General features: G+C 40.4%; 1 protein-coding gene across 2 annotated transcripts in view; it reads right to left on the reverse strand.

Moving 5' to 3' along the window:
• Window positions 1-880: 880 nt before the first annotated feature.
• kcnh4b (potassium voltage-gated channel, subfamily H (eag-related), member 4b) overlaps window positions 881-14104 on the reverse strand; it is a 41885-nt gene continuing 28661 nt past the window's right edge. The window contains exons 9-16 of one of the 2 annotated variants that reach the window (XM_004567461.3): window positions 13784-13983; window positions 13245-13494; window positions 12922-13136; window positions 9623-9661; window positions 6551-6933; window positions 5815-5909; window positions 4139-4215; window positions 881-3257 (exon numbers count right to left, since the gene is read on the reverse strand). In XM_004567461.3, the coding sequence (XP_004567518.3) occupies window positions 2220-3257; window positions 4139-4215; window positions 5815-5909; window positions 6551-6933; window positions 9623-9661; window positions 12922-13136; window positions 13245-13494; window positions 13784-13983 (2297 nt within the window). In that variant the 3' untranslated portion in view covers window positions 881-2219. The remainder of the gene's footprint in view (window positions 3258-4138; window positions 4216-5814; window positions 5910-6550; window positions 6934-9622; window positions 9662-12921; window positions 13137-13244; window positions 13495-13783; window positions 13984-14104) is intronic. The other variant, XM_012923634.3, reaches the window with a different exon arrangement.

A 14104-nucleotide genomic window follows, 5' to 3' on the forward strand; every position in this document is an offset into this window, starting at 1 on the left:
GCATTGCTTTTGCATGCTCAGTGTAATATTACCTTGAACACATGAAACACCCACATGGTGGGTCTTGGAAAACACACACTGACACAACTTACAGGGAATGCACAATATGCTGTTGAAGGAATAGCGTCATATTCCGATGTTTTCCAACAGATTTTCCAGTTAAACAACCTTTGCTTCTGTTAGAAAGTGTAAATAATGAGTTAATAATGAACCAAATTTACATAAAAATGTAGATATGAAGAATTACTCTGTTCCAATCAGCAAAGAAGATCATTTGTTTGCTTATTTTCTTGTCTGGGAAGTTTCATCAACAGCTTCTTTTAAAAAAACACAATTATTGTACATTGACTTATATAATCAGATTGAGTGGCGAGTAAGGACGAGGACAAATCCTCTTCTTTTAAGAAAGCACGGTGCTGACTTTGTGTTCTTCTGTGGTCGTCTGAAATTTTATTCAACTTGTGGACACATTCATGTTTCTAAAAAACATCTTTTTTCCTCTTTAATCCTTTCTTCAAAGATATCAAAAATGAAGCCATTTATTTCAAAGCTGAACTGCTGCAGCCCTCTCGTTTCTCATTTTGTTAAACTCGGGGTTGCAAATTTAACTTAATTATTAAGAAATAATCAGACAAGACAATCATCAAATTTCCAGAGTAATAATAAAGTAAACTAAACAAATACAGTGATGTCTAATAATTGTGAGTTTTGGTCTTTTTCAGGCATCAGTACTAATCACCTAATAACTAAACAGAAAACGTTTTAGGAAAAAACGCAAAAACACGACTTTTCTTGGCATATAAAAGTCTTTATACTGATATATGTAAGCAATACCATGAGATTTGAAAACCACAAATAACCTGTCAAATAACAGCAAAGCATCGTAATCCAAATCCAAGAAAATTCAGAGCTTTGCCTCAGTGAAAAATAATCCAGTTTCTGTCTTTTTCTTTTTTCTCAAGCTTTGACACAAATAACCGGTAACTGCATTTTCTCCTTAAATAATTCCAAAGCAATTTTCCAAAGCTTATGCCGGTCTCCTGACTGCTGATGGCTTATTGCAACTAAGCAGTCATATATAGCACACAGTATGCTGGTTATTCTGACATGTTTTCTGTCTCTGAAATATCATTTGCATAAACAGTGGTAAGTGTGACACAACAGCAGAGGACACAGTTGCACATTTTCTGCATATTTATTTTGTCAGCCAGAGAGAAATCATTCAAAAGTTCCTGAATACTCTGAAAATTCTATAAGTGTCATAAGTTCATCTTTTTGTCCCTCGGAGGCATTTTTATTTCATAAATTAAGACCAGTTTAAATATTTAATGGGACCCACTTTATTTTTTTTCTTTGAAGCTAAATCTTTTTATTTATGTTTAAATTATGAGCAGCTATGGTGTGTTTATTATAAATGCTTGAGGAAGATTTTCTTTTGCATTGTTTTGCTCTATTTAACGCTTTAGTGAGGAAAAATAGGAAATTTTGATGTTTTAAGACTGCTTTAAAGGAAGATACTAACATAATTATAACTGAAATCATAAGTAAGTACTGTGTACTGGTTGGTGGAGTTTAAATATTAGATACTTATTGTCCAAATATTCACAAAACAACCCAGAAGGCTGAACTGAGAAAGACATTCAATTAAAAACAATAAACAATCTATGCCGTGTGATGCACATACTCTACTTTCTACATGCAAAGTGAGGCATGTTTCATTTTTGTTCCTCTGTATTCTTAAAACAGCAAATCATCCTCACCTGTCTGCACATAAATACAGCGCCTGTGTACACAATCAACTGGTTGTCATGTAGAATGCTTACACATTAATTTGGAAACCTTTTCCGTAGGAAAAAGAATAAATTACTTTACCATGCAAGGAGGTAACAGGTATTATCAACTGCAAGTTGTTCTGAAGATGTTGGAAAAAATATACAATATATATACTGGAACCCACTGTCGTGAGCTTTTTTCTTTTTTAGACACACTTCAGTAAAGCCAAAATGAAGCACAAAATACATGCTTTTGCATAGAAATAGTGTAAATTGCGTGGAGTTTGAGTAATAAGGGAGCATGGGAAGTAAAAGGTGGGGAAACAGAGCACACATCGACAGTCTCTGCCAGAGTCTCAGAAAACACTGTTGCATGAAGAAGTTGCATGTTAGAAATTTCGTGTTGGGTTCTGCTTTGTTCCAGTCTGCTGCTGAGATGTGGAAATATTAATCCGTGAGGTCCAGGCACCACGACTGCTCTGTGCTCTGAGTCTGAACGCCGATGCTGGACCGTCGTGAAGATGCACTTCCACTGTCCCTGCTTTCCAAAGAGCCTGTGTTTCCCAGTAGGCATTCCAGACTGGTGTGCTCCACCGCAGATGGGTCACCTAGTGGGAGATGGGGCTCAATAACATCAGATTGTAATGATCCTGAATCCACAGAACTCCCAAAAGGCTGGCATGGTAATGTGGGTGGAGAGGAAGAGACAGGGTGGAGAGAGGAGTTTGAATCCTTAATTTGGAAGATTGAGGTATCCTGGATCAGAGGGTGAGATGGCGGGGTGGACATCAGGACACACATGGCCTCATTTGAGGCTTTTAAAGGATTAAGGTTGGCATAATGACTGGGTGATGTGTCCAGCAGGCTGTGTGTGGACATTCCTGTAGGGACACTGGACAAAAGGCAAGAGTATTCATCATTATCACTGGGAGGCTGCAGGCACAAAGTGGGCTGGGACTGACTGATGGTAATTGAGCTAGCACCGAGGGGTCTGTTGTCTTCATGTCCAGCATGAGGTGGAAGGCCTGGACTTCCTCCATGGAAGCCTGGGCTGATGCTAAGAAGTGATGGGCTGGTCCACAGATGTGCAGTCATGCTCTCAGAGCTATGACACGGGACAGATTTAGGAGAAGATTTTGGAGAGAGTGTTGGACAGTGGTTAGCAGGCGGACTACAGGACTGAGGCCGCTGGTGGCTCTCTGTTGGGGTTTCAGTAGTTCCACTGCAGCTCCAGTGGCCAGCGGCTGGGGCACTTTGGTGGGAATAGTGGCTCCCGGGAACATTATGGAGGTGGAAAGCTGAACTATGACTAAAAGGCATGCCGCTGTTGGAGGCTCTGGGAGAGTTGGACGCCATTTGGACACCACACGGATGGGAGGGGAAAGAGGCATTGTAGTGATGAAAAGATACGTGAGCCTGGAGGATGTGCATCATGTGGTGAAGGCTCTTGGTGAGCTCAGAGACTTCCTGGTTTAACGTGCCCATCTGTGGAGAGAGCACTTACAGTTTACATGTGACATTTAAAGACTTCCAACATATTCAATGTAGGTAAATTTTCAAGGGAAACATTAAGGTAACAAATGATAAGGTTCTATCGCTGCTTAATTAATGAATTAATCAGCTTCTCTCTTTAAAGTTTACTCTCGGGCTGATGTCCAGCTATAACTTTCTGATGACCTTCCGAGGACTGTAAAAAAGTTGAAATCCCCTCTTGAAGAGATGTCTTCTAAAGCACTTGTGAAATCAAGGAAGAAGAGCAGGTAAGTGACCCTAGCAGAGAATAAAGCAGACAGAAAGCTAAGGATATACAAAATGCAGATGGGGGCCAAAAGGGCCACAAGTAGAGAGAGGTTGTCAACTATTTTTTAAATTGCAGAGTCAGCACTACCAGCCATCCTCTGCATTGCAGAAGTGCCCTGCTGATTAATTAATATTGACTTCAGACAGCACCCATCTGGATACTCCTGCTGCACCTGCTTTCTCTCTATTTACATTCAGATTAAGAGAGCAGGGGGAGACTGAGGTATAGGCCGGCATCAAGTCTGCTTCATCTCACTTTATATTTTCCCTTTACATACACCAAGCAGGCCGATAGTAGATGAGATGCTACAAATTTATCTGTGTGACAAAAAAAGTGAAGCTTGTGATTCTATATTTTTGCTTTTTACATACAACATAGAATAAGATGGATTTTTGTTTCTTAATTATTCCTGTGTTTCATATTCAGTCACTACCAAAGACAGAATGTATGATAATAAGAAGGAGAGCACTGAGCAAACTGCTCTGGATCTGTGAGAATTCACACTCAGGGCTACATTATCCTCTGTGCTATCAATTTTAATTTGGGCTAAGGGGCTGTAGCTCACCTGAAGGCTGAGTTGACTGATGCTCTGCCTGACCTCCTCCGTCTCCAGGAGCAGAGCAGGATTATTTTGTGTGGTGTCTTGGGAAACGAGGGGAAGAAAAATAGGAGGAGTTTTAGCTCCCAGGAGGATTGATCAATTTTAATATAAAGAAAAATTATGTTGCATGACCCCAGTATGTGCCGATAGAAGTTATACATGCATGTGTAACTATGTATGTTTAAATTTCTCTATAAATGAAACGTCATCCAAATTTCACTTAAATCCCCAAAATAGAAACATATTTTTTTATGATGGACAAAAATAAGTGATCCTTCGCTTTGAGTGTCTGGTGTGACCCTCTGACTCCCAGGAGTCATTGCCATTCAATGCTTTTGGTAACTTTTGATGAGGAATCTACCTGGAGGAAATTTAAGCTTTTCTTTCATCCACAAAACATAGTTTTAAACAGCTTTGTGGTGCACACAGACAGTTCTCTTTCCTTACAGTCCTGCATGCACACCGTTGTTGTTCACTGTTCTCTTGATGGTGGGCTCATAAACATGAACATCATTATTAGAAGGGACTTCAGCTACTTAGATGTTACCCATGGTTTCTTTGTGAGCATCCTCTATCTGTACACCGGACAAAGATCTCGACTCGACTGACCAGTGGCTCCTCGTTGTTCCCATGTTGAGACTGAAACACCGGGGAGGACAGAGCTCTAAATCTCTTTTTAAAAAATACTAAAGGGGAGCCGAGTCATGATTGTCATTCTACTGACTGAAAGAACCTCACTCTAATTTCACATGCAAATTTCCAACTATTCTTAGAGGTTCACATTTTCCCGTCAACAGGTATCTAACGTTTCCTTATTCTTCCTAAAAAAAAGAGACCACGTGATTTATTTTTCATTTAATTTAGTCCTTCTTTTCTTCTTTTATGACTTGCAAGAAAAAAGGATGATATTTTAGGCTATAGTTTTACACAAATACAGAAAATTCACAAACTGTATATGCATTAATTTATCTGTCTGAGGTGGGTGGGATGTGTTAGTTGTAACAGCAGTTTTGTGAGCTGTATAGAGAGTTTAATTTGCTTTTCTGCTGGAGTGCATAATGCAACACATATTTGAAAATTTCTTTATATTATGCAATCTAACACAGCTGCACATTGCACTGTGTTACATAGTGTTTAACTTTACAAAGACTGGTTTTGCAGTCTTTGTAGAAAGTGCTTTGGCTTTCTATATAACCTTGGTCTAGTATCATAGTGTCCACAAGCAAGCAGATGATGATAGGCAGACAGGAATAACTGTCTGCAATCAAAACAGAAACTGGAGATCGCCAGAGAGGAGCTAAAGAGATGCAAGTTGCAAGACTATGCTACCAAAGCACTCCCCTTAATAAGCAAATTAGCTGAATCTCTACTGAACTGAAACTGATAGTAATCCTAGGAGGAAAGCAACCATGCGTGGAGATTGAGGTCAGATGGCCAGAGCCCTGCTTTGACCTCAGTTGTCCTTTAACATGTTCTCTGACTCTGTGGACACCTGGCTGTCATTTCATTCTGCTGTGCTCTCATATTCCCCCTAAAGCAGGCAGACCTGCCTTGTGGTATCCACTATTTGAACTCCTGAGTTTACCTCCAGCCATCTGGCACCCAGGTGACCCTAGCAGCTCGTGGGTGGTTTGACTTACCTTGGGTGCTGCTGCTCTCTGAGCTGGCATTAGGCCTGCTGTGCTCAACGTTGAAATGGAACGTACTCCCGTTGTCTTCGATGCCATCTACAACCCTGGCGAGAGGGGTGAAGAGGAGGGAGACCGGAGTTAATGTAACAGTAGAGCTTTTTCAATTATCACTGGAGCCAAGAGACGACCGAGCGATGTGCCATGAGAGCTGCTGCTGGCAGACGCCCATGTGGGTTTGAACATGAAGACAGCAGCACAAGTCTGGAGGGGCAGACACCTGAGCTCTGTGAACCAGCACTTACCCATACCTAGAACTTACTGGGTGACTTAGGGATGCATTATGAATACAGATAGCGGGATCGGGAGTATAAGGTATGATGGTTATGAAATGCAGTAACATCTGTTGAAATATGCAATGCAAATACACTCCATCTGCAGCTTTCTGCTCAGTCCATTACTGCAAAGCCTCATTCAGATGCTCTTGGAGATACTATGACTGTATTAAAATCAAGGTGACTATATAAACATTCAAGAAATACGTGTGAAATTGTTTTGAAGTAGAAAGAAAAAATTATGCTCCTTATGTATCATCAAAACACACATAGAACAGCCGTAAAGTACTTTAGTTAGTATTATAGTTCCTGAGTACATATTATTATTAAACCGCATGGAATTGTATGACATTAATTTAGCCTTTGCGTTTTTACTTATGTTCTGGCTGAGGCCTGAAATTAAATATGACTACCTGGGACTAAGATCCGGTGGCCCAAAACAAGTGACAGTTGGAATGAGCAGCTTTGTAGGCTTTTGCTCAGCTCCTGACTCTCCCTCAGCTGCAGTTGATGCCGTGCTCGGGGCTGAGACAGGAGTCGTGTGCTCTTTTTTCGAAGGTGGCTGAGGGGAGCTCTGTCCTAGGAAGCCACGGCTAAGGTTCGGCGAACGGCAGCGTCGCAGGGCGTTGAACTGCCGTAACTCGTCCCCCAGGAGGTTCCCCAGGGAGGTGCGGCGAACGGGGCTGGTGAAGTTGGGCAGCAGGAGGTTGCGGCGGGAGCGCGTGGCTGGCGACAGGTGGAAGGAGTCGTCAGGGTCATCAGTCTTGGTTTCCACAATAGAAGGAAGCCTGGATTGCTGCACAAAAAGAAAGTACAGTATGGAGAGTTAGCAACTAAACTGTACACTCTCAAAATAGTAAGATAAAAACAGTAAAGTGATGATAGTTAGCTCTGCTTGTTAGCAAGATCAGTAAGAAGACCTATTTGCTTTTGGATGGTGTATTTGGACTTGCATTATAATTTTAACTGAAATGGGACTTTGTCTTGATTTAGTTAAATGGTTAACTCTTTGAGTCACATCTGGATCTGGATCCATGAACTTTTTCGAAGGCTTCTTAACTATTGAAAGATTATAGGAGCTTATTTTTGCAACTGGAAAAAAAATCTGCTACTTGTGAGTAGAGATGGCACGATACCACTTTTTTATGTCCGATACCGATACCGATATCATAAATTTGGATATCTGCCGATACCGATATGAATCCGATATAGTGTTTTTTAATCAACAAAACTGTTTTTTAAAATATCTTGCTGCATTTTGCAAGTCTGCAAGTTCATACTCAAGTTTAAAACAACAACTACACTAAAGCTATTCTGTTATACCTGTATACAAAAAAAATATTTCATAGTTCAGCAATACTGATCAATCTAATAAACTTAGACCTACACCATCCTCCCTATTCTGGTATTTTAAAGAGTACTTAGCGTAAATATTAAGCAACCTAACTAATAGGGTTCCAACTCCCAGCAACAACAAAATTAAATAAATAAAAAATAGGGAACCACCCCTCACGCTCCACCTCATGATGCTTAATCGACGTAATCAACCTTAATTTGATGCAGTGTGAAAAAAAATGCACAGAAATCAATTATTTTTCAAGAAATATTAAATAGATTCAACATCTTTCTTCAACAAAATTGCAGACTGCACAGATGGTACCTTCCCAAAGTAAAAAGTACTATAGCTTACTAGGGTATATTAGACTTAATAGTCACTATATACAGTAATTGACTTCTATTCATTTTACATCAAATTAAAACTTTGGGTGTCAGATAATTATTTATTAAAAGCTAGACATTTTAAATGAGAATAAGAAAGAAAAGTATGTCTTTGTGCCCCCTTTTCCCAGTTAATGCCCTATCGGCCCCCCTGGCTAAACTTTGCTAGATCCGCCCCTGCACAGTTACCAGCCGTCAGCTACGTAGAAAAAGATCCTGGTGTAGAAATTAATATTAAATAAATTCTAACAACAGCTTATCAAGCTTAAACGTGCTGCTGTTGTTCAGCCGCTGGTTTGCTCTTTCTGGCGCAAAGTGGGCCAAAAACAAACGAGAGACAGACTCGCGACAGAAAAGCCGATCAGCTGATTTAAGCAGTTTCACGATTGAAGTAGCAGCCGGAGAGCGAGAGGCAGTCGCTTGTTAAGCTTAACGTGGGAATGCTTTACAAACATTCAGAGATGGACTTACACACTTGCTTTACTTCTCTCGGGGATAACTTTGTCGGAGATGAAATGCCGGTTGCTAGCGAAGCTCCACATGCTATCCAGACCACCGACAGGTCCTGCATGCCACAGCTGCTCTATCACGTGATGCATACGTTCTGAGGTGAGTTACGGCGTGTTGCAAGTTTTGTGAGGTGCTTTCGTGATATTTAATGGATCGGATTACATTTTTTATTTTTCTCCGATATCCGATCCAGTAATTTAGGTCAGTATCGGACCGATAGGTAATATCGGATCGGTTCATCTCTACTTGTGAGTCAAAATCTCAGTTTATTTTTAAGTCAAGTCAATAATTTGACCTTAGGGGTAGGTTTAGGGTAAGGGTCAGGGTCTGGGCTACAGATGGTGTTAGAAAATAACTAAAAATTGACAAAAATCTTGAAATTTCACATTACCAGATTTTGAGATAATAATTAAAAATTTTAACTTGAGAATGGGGGAAAAAAAAACTTTTTTCAGACCCATAAGAATTTATTTTTTTCTCAGTGAGAGGAAAAAAAGCTTCTACTGTATGTAATATAGATAAAATGTGCATATCTTGGAAAATTCATCTTAAATTAAAGCAAGAATAAATTCAGATCCAGACTTAAGATTCAGCTCTTATATTTATCTCTTTATATATTTATGCATAACAAACACCAAAGAAGACTTTTTTGTTTTATCTTTTTTAATGAAAAAACAAAAAAGAACTAAAACATATCTTAAAAACTGTTCTGTTCAAACTATCTGTCAAGTTTAAAACATCTAATATGGTTTAAAGCTGCCGATGAGGACAATTATGTATTTACAGCTGACAGTATGTCCATCATTAATTTACTAATGTTAGAAATGTGCTGTGCTTCTGCCAACAGAACTGTATTACACAGCCGTTTAAAACAGACAAAGTGAGCACTGTAAATAGTGTTTTAATGATACAGCAATAAAGCAGACTGATAAGTTCAGTATACAGTAAGCAAAGTAGCTCATAAGAGTTCCCATTAAAGGAGCTATTGACCCAGTTAGTGTGCCAGCTTGAGAGACTGAGCTGCTTTCATGTAGGGGAAGTCCTTACACAAGTCCCCCCAAAGTACTCACTAGCATTGCAGTAAGTTCCAGAAAAAAATGGTGGATGAAATCTCAAAAATACACAGCACACGTAATGACAACAGCTGTTCCAAGGCACTGCCAGCTGTAGATTAAAATTCAATACCAGCAGTATGTTAAGGAAATCTGAAAATGTGAAACCTGACTAGAAGGATACTGAATTTGCACTGAACTCACGTGTGGAAGCCTCGGTGACTTTGAAAATCTTCGGAGGCCCTGCGTTGACAAAAAAGAAAGACACAAGAAAGAAAGTAAGGCATAATACCTTAATTTATTCATTCAGCCTCCTGTGTATCAAACCCTGAACATTTTAGATTAACTGTTGCAGTGAAATCCCAAAAAATGAATACATTTCACTGGTTCCTTTTCTGTAGCAAAAGTGTCTAAATTCAAATTTGTTAGTCTCTCTTTCATCCACTGGTGCCACTAATTAAATGAACTTGGCCAGCGATGCAGCCACATGAGCTGAATTACATGCTCAATCTTCTTTCTACGCTCGATTGCGCCGGAATTCCAGGGGAAGTTTGTCTTTCCCTGGTGTGTGTGTGTGTGTATGTATGTGTGTATGTGTGTGTGTCTATGGCTAGAAAGTTTTAGCAACTTAGCAATCACCAGCTGGGTGGCAAATAAAGCTGTGGTAGCGTGAGTCCTTCCCTTGTGTGTCAAAAATGTGCTTCTGACAACATGGCTAATGTGACAGCACAAGCCACAGCCTGCCATTCTAGCAACATCATGCCAGCGATGCACTTTGACGAGGGAAACCAGCGAGGACGTGAATTAAATTTAATCTTTTGTTAAAGCACAATGCTGAGGTTAAAAAAAAAAAAGTGGTGCTATGTGGGAGGCGAAGGGAAAACGTGCATGAATCTGTTGAAAACAGGGGCAAACACTCCTCATAAGGAAACTAACCCTGGAGCAAAATGGGATGATTAACCAGCCAGTGAGAAACATTGGTTTCAACTTACATTAAATGTCAAGTCAATTAAAGGAGCACTAATGCAACAAGTGTCCCACATAGCAAAGTAGGTTTGCAGGGACAGGGGATTCTGGGAATTTCAGTCACAAGTATGCTATCTTGCACAAAAAGGGACGGAAGCAGCAAATTATGCCTGACTGACTTATAAAATTACACACCGTATCTGATTATCAAGTAAGTAGAGAGGGTTTTGCATAGTAGAGAGCTTTTCTTTTTACTTCTAGAGTCTAGAAAATCTCAAACTGGATCTACTGGGTCCAACAAGTTGAAACAGAGTTATCCCAAATAGAGCTGTCTATGAGCTCTCACAGTGGAAGATGCACTTCCAGAGACATTAATGTGGTCTGTGGGCGGGTCATCTGAGATAGTAGTCGTCTCTGCGAGCTGCACTCTCCAGGTTAGAATCGTCATGCTAAAAACTCAAAGTTCGGGTGGCAAATAAAGCTGTGGTAGCTATATATAACTAATATCATTTTTGTATACTGTCATCACTGCTTAGCAGCGGGTATCTTTGTCAACTTTGTTAAACTGTTTTTGTCAATTTGAGGCTCCAAAGGGAGCCACATCCCCATAACTCAGACCGACCGGCTTGTTCTTCACACGCCATGACTACAGACTACTTAACCCTCCCTGTGGCGACACGGTCATTATAGCCCAACAAATTTTGACACTCTGCTGGATCCCCGGTGGTGGAGTGACCTTCCCACTCTGCCCAGGACAGCGCAATCATCCCTGATCTTTCAAAGCTCACCTCCCTTAAGAAATAAGCAACACTCCTGGGTCCTAGACCCCAATTACAACAAACCATTCAACCTGACCTTAAACCTGACAACTCTGACACATCATTACTTTTACTGTTAATGTTTTGAAAGTAAGTCTGCCATTGGGTGTTGAGTTGGTAGAGTGCACAGCATTTGCTATGAAGTGAAGGAAGATCCAGGCTGGACAAATAACTGATGAGCTTTAAGTAACTAAAGTAACTACGCAGTGTAATCCTCCATAAAGCCAGTGAGAGCTGCGGGTTCACAGCGAGTGCTTTGGAGTGATTTATGTAATAGCAAACTTATAATAATACCAGTATAGAGTGTTTTTTACATAATTGGCTGATGATTACAATTTCAGTGTATCTGACTTGCAGTTGATGTTTTTAGTTTCTCCAGCTGAGACACTCAGCTTGGTTTGCTGAGTAATAAAATGTTACATTTTCTCCCCAAACTGCTAAAAATAATTTCACTGACAGCAAAGCAACAAAAGCTGAAATTAAATTATAGAATTGACAGAAAAAGAAAAGTCTTTTTCCATCTGGCATTCTGCTTTTTCTCCATTTACAGAAGATAAAGTAGTCCCTTGTGGATACCTTATATTGTAATAAGTATTCCTACAATCTGTTTCTTTGGCACTGTTTCACTGCGACTGACTGATTACTGTGCTGTCAGTATATAATACTCAAGTTAGTCTCAGGAGTTAAAGGACTTCCCTTCCTAGAGGAATTCCCATCTTAAAAAGACCCACTGTGAGGATGCCGATGAGACCAGTACAACTGTGAGTGTGTGTGTGTGTGTGTGTGTGTGGTCTGGAAATCAGGTAGCAAAATAATTCCTTCATCCTTGCAGGGGGGTGGCTGTCCCCTGGCTTTGTGTTTGAGCAAAAACCGTGAACAGATGGCATGAGAGAAGTGCTAGTACTCACGATCAGCCATGCTTCAGAGAAGCCTATCTAATTTAGAAAACATAACTTATGTTTAAACACATACACAGTTTCTGCATAACTAAACATTCATTCTTAGGTCACAGGTACTTCTGCTATATACATATATATATATATATACCAATATATGCAATGGTTACTTAAAGGTGGGATTTTGCTCTTTGATGTTGCCTCATGGAACAAGTCTACCAAACACAATCAGTCTGCTTTGAAGTGCTGATTAATACAATTAAAGTTGTTTTCCCTGAGCCTGACTGACAAAAAGACATCTGCTAATTAACACAACCAGCACAGATGCCTATCGCGTCCCAAACTAAACAAATCAACCTAAGAAAAAAGAGAAAAAGAAATGATTAAGGCCAACGAGAAAAGTCAGATTCGAAAAAGAGAAATGCTTGAAGCAAAAAACATAATGTTTGAGAGGGGGAGGTTGCGGATGTCCGTGGAGATCTTTGTCAGTTTTGTCAGTCACACATGAAAAACTAAATCAGTTTTGTTTGTAGAGTTCAATTAAATATCCAATGAAGCCAATTACTTTTTTCTCCAAGGTTAAAATCGTTCAATGCTTAAGTTTGGATTGTTAAAACGATTACAGAATAGTAGCTGAAGATATGGACCCATGTGGATTGGCAATGGCAGCATTTGCTACTTGCTAGTTCCAACTTGTAGCTGCTTTTATCTTCATTAATGTCTTAATTCTTCATGGCATAGAATGACATCCCAATTTAGGCATGCTGGTTTTTCAGGTTTGAAGGCACCGAATCAACACCAGTATGTTGTGTGTATTTGGTACCTCGTCCTGGCTGCCTTCACGAAGGTTATAGGTGAGGTTGTTGTGGATGTCGGAGGTAAACACGCTGCCATACTCGGGGTATAGTTCCAGCACCTCCTTCAGGCCACGCACACTGATGTACTGGAGATCGCAGTAGGTAAGTGCCTTCACATCAGCATTGGTTTTGATTACCTGGTCTGTTCCAGGCAGGTCGGAGCCAATCAAATCTCCTTTCCCTAAAATCCAAAAGATGATAAATTCCCTGTTACACTTTAAAGTACAAAAAATATCAAATAAATAGAAAAAACATGATGCAAAAAATGCAATCTGACAACAATACAGACCTAATATAGCCAGCACCATGCCATCCTTCAGCACCTCTAGAGAGCCAGAGCAGACGAAGTAGTTGGCATGCAGCGCATCACCCTGACGGATGAGATACTCTCCCGGGACACAGAATGAGGTTTTTATATGAAGAGAGAGTGAGCGCAGGCAGCCGCGGCTGGCCCCCTTAAAGACCGGCAGCTGGAGGATGTCCTTATTCAGATGCATGGCGATATCGGCCCGCAGCTCATCAGGGAAGTCATGCAGGAGCTGGGGATTTGTGACAGATGTAACGAGGTGTGACACTGATAAGTAATTAGTGAATGGACTGTGTTGCCACCAGTCACCCTCTTTTGAATTTCAATAGGATATCAATTGATGGAGTATAGGGAACCATGTGCTGTGCACAAACAATTACAGCTTCAAAGGGCTGGCAATGAATTTTAGAGCAGAGTTCATTGTTCAATTGCCATCGAAAACAGTGCTGTGAAGTTCCTTGAAGGCAGATAACAGCATGTACAAAGATATTACATGACAGCAACAAGAAAGGGACTCCTACCTCGTTGGCATCTATACCATTGTTGACAGACCATGTGGTCTGGAAGTACTCCAGCATGCGCTGTTTAAGCTGCTGGGACAGACGGTGGACACGAATAAAGTCCTTCAGGTCCTTCATACGTGTGTGGTAGAGAGAGCGGCGCGAGTACATACGCTGGATGATGGCGGTAACATTACCAAAGACCAGCGCATGCATCAGTGCTGTAATAAGGACAGAAACAAAGGTGTAAATATAAAGGTGGGATGTGTAAAGATGTAACATATTACAATTTCAAATCCTATTTTGAAGTGTGGGCCCAAAGATATTCTTAAATTCTTAAGT

Source organism: Maylandia zebra, linkage group LG8 (genome assembly GCF_041146795.1).
Source record: "Maylandia zebra isolate NMK-2024a linkage group LG8, Mzebra_GT3a, whole genome shotgun sequence".
Classification (NCBI taxonomy): domain Eukaryota; kingdom Metazoa; phylum Chordata; class Actinopteri; order Cichliformes; family Cichlidae; genus Maylandia; species Maylandia zebra.